General features: G+C 24.3%; 1 protein-coding gene across 2 annotated transcripts; it reads left to right on the forward strand.

The window, feature by feature from the left end:
- Positions 1–276: 276 nt before the first annotated feature.
- On the forward strand, positions 277–1,313 carry LOC103307612 (protein cornichon homolog 1). Of its 2 annotated transcripts, XR_003839960.1 has the most exons (4): positions 277–417; positions 490–633; positions 703–858; positions 1,208–1,313. XR_003839960.1 is itself a non-coding variant. In XM_008191449.3 (3 exons), the coding sequence occupies exons 1-3, from the start codon at positions 398–400 to the stop codon at positions 728–730; spliced, it is 192 nt and encodes a 63-aa protein (XP_008189671.2). In that variant the 5' UTR covers positions 277–397; the 3' UTR covers positions 731–924. The 2 variants fall into 2 exon arrangements, 1 of the variants encoding a protein (XP_008189671.2); XM_008191449.3 differs by lacking the exon at positions 1,208–1,313 and having other exon boundaries at positions 703–924.
- The last annotated feature ends 1,208 nt before the right edge of the window (positions 1,314–2,521 follow it).

A 2,521-nucleotide genomic window follows, 5' to 3' on the forward strand; every position in this document is an offset into this window, starting at 1 on the left:
AAAAAAATACAATAAATATTTTATTTTACGTACCATATACCGGTTGCAGTGGATAAATAGTGTAGCTGTGAAAGGGTTTACACAATGTCTCAAATTTTTAATATTTCAACATTTTTCTGTCCCCTTGATTTGACATAATGAGATTTTACTGTACATTGAAACTTAATTTATAATTTATTATTATTATCATTATTTTTTTTTTTTCGTAATATGGGCTGGTATAAATTTATCTATTCATATTGCGTAGTCTCATTGATAAAATTGTATCAATAAAGGAATAATAATTGTGTAATTTTTATTTCAGTTAGTGATTCCAGAATATATTTTACATTTCTTCTCCAATTTGCTGTTTTTGTTTGGAGGCCAGTGGTTATCCATTGCTATAAATGTTCCATTAATGGCTTATCATATTTCAAAGTAAGAGTGCATATATTTTGGTAATAAATTGTTAAATGATATATTTATGAATCTTCCATTCTATTATTTTAGGTATCGAAATAGACCAGCTATGTCTGGCTTTGGTCTCTATGATCCAACAAGTATTATGAATGCCGATAAACTAAATAAATATCAACGTGAAGGTTGGATAAAATTGGCATTTTATTTGTTCTCATTTTTTTACTACTTATATGGGTAAGTTACTTATTTTAACAAAACACCATTTAATCATATATTTACATGTATTTTATTACAATTTTTTAGAATGATAAGAGCATTAATCACAGTTTAAATCTAAGATGCTCGGAAGTCTGAACATTCATCTTGTACAACTATAATAGCTTAAAAGTTAAATATAACTATGGGCAGGTGGAACAATAATCACCAGATTGAATAGCCCCAACATTTTTAATTATTTCAGTAAGAATAATCTTCAACTTTTTATATGTTTACAAAAGAAATAATTATACCAATATTATGCATGGATAATATAATAAATATGCACTATTTCTTAAATTGGTTATCAATTAAAAAAATTTTGTATCAACATTTTTTTCTATAAAATTTTTTAACTAATGAATTCGTAAATCTTTTCAATGTGTTAAATATATATTTTTTTTAAATTTTGGGTAAAAAAGTGAAGTTGATAGTTAAAAATTATATTAAAATTACAAAATAGTTTCTAATGTTTTGTACTCAAACTTGTATTTTTAAACTTTACAACCCAATTAAATTAAATTTACTCAAAATTGAAAAATTGTATTTGCAGGTAAATATGTATGTTTCTGGCAATCTGGAATATTGGAACTGTGCATAAAATAATTAACAATTAAGTTAACTGTGTTAAAAAAATTATAAATGATACTTTTATTTAATAGATTACTAAAATTGTAAAATATAAATAATAATTGTAAGTACAACCTTACCAAGTTTTAATTAACTTATTATATCATCATACTTTAGTTAACTAAAAGTTATGATAAAATTTAGATTCTATTTTTAAAAATAATAAATTAAAAAGTGATTTTTTAAAACAAAATATGTTTGATAGATATTTATAAAGACATTCTTACACTTAATAGGGGAGTTTCGTATAAGGTGTCAGAGCATAAACTCGTGACTGCAAGAAATCAAATGAACAGCTATTATTATGGATTTTGGTCAGCTGATTTAAATAGGTTATTAATTTCATAATATCAATACTACCAAGTGATTATGATAATATTATTTGTTTATTTTTGTATTTCTGGAGGTACATAAATGTATATATATTTATATATACAGAATTAGAAATGTGCAAATTGTTAAACCTCAGGATTTTTTTTTTCATCGTTTACATTGAATGATCATTACATTCAAATTTGACACTTCTATAATAATACTCAATGAAACTCGACTCCTACTTTTAAAAAGAACAGTTATCTATTACTTTCCCCGTTTTTATTAATAATTGTTTTGTATTTAATAAATTATAATTTCAAAAATAAATGTATTTATAAAAAACAAATTCTCATACAAATCACTTTTTAATTCTAGTTATTAAAAATGTAAACTGTAAACTCACTAAAACTGAGTAATAGCATTGAGTATAGTAGTATAGTACTATCTATACTCAATGGTAATAGTAAAACAGAATAACGTAAGTCACCACTTAGTACTTATACCATATTTTGATTAATACATGTGTATATAATAATAATGTATTACCTATTAATTAAGACTAGATTGTTGGTTCATTATTTAATAAAAGTATTCCATAATTTTCAAAAATTAATTTGTTGGAAATATTTCTAAAATTAATTTAAAAAACTGCTTTTTATTTTAAAATTAAGAGTTCATGATTTTTGGTATAATAATGGGATGTTTCATATCATTAGACAATTTTGAACATTTGACATGACTGAGCTACTCTTAATATCCCCTTAGCATGTTCAAACATGCTAGTTGATTATTGGTCCTTACATTCTGTTGTAGACTCGATGATAAATTCTGCTCCTTGCACTATATCCACTACTACATTGCTTGACGCCTTTCACTAATAGCACAGCTTCCGACAGTCTGAATGACCTTCGGTCTACAGCTT

The sequence above is a fragment of the Acyrthosiphon pisum genome, unplaced genomic scaffold, assembly GCF_005508785.2.
Source record: "Acyrthosiphon pisum isolate AL4f unplaced genomic scaffold, pea_aphid_22Mar2018_4r6ur Scaffold_17362;HRSCAF=18031, whole genome shotgun sequence".
Taxonomy (NCBI): Eukaryota; Metazoa; Arthropoda; class Insecta; order Hemiptera; family Aphididae; genus Acyrthosiphon; species Acyrthosiphon pisum.

What these genes read in the sequence shown, in the direction of transcription:
- LOC103307612 (XM_008191449.3), top strand. Translation starts at nt 398, where the DNA reads ATGGCTTATCATATTTCAAA. An exon ending in ATGGCTTATCATATTTCAAA is followed by an intron (nt 418 to 489) that starts GTAAGAGTGCAT and finishes CTATTATTTTAG; the next exon opens with GTATCGAAATAGACCAGCTA. An exon ending in TTTTTTTACTACTTATATGG is followed by an intron (nt 634 to 702) that starts GTAAGTTACTTA and finishes ACAATTTTTTAG; the next exon opens with AATGATAAGAGCATTAATCA.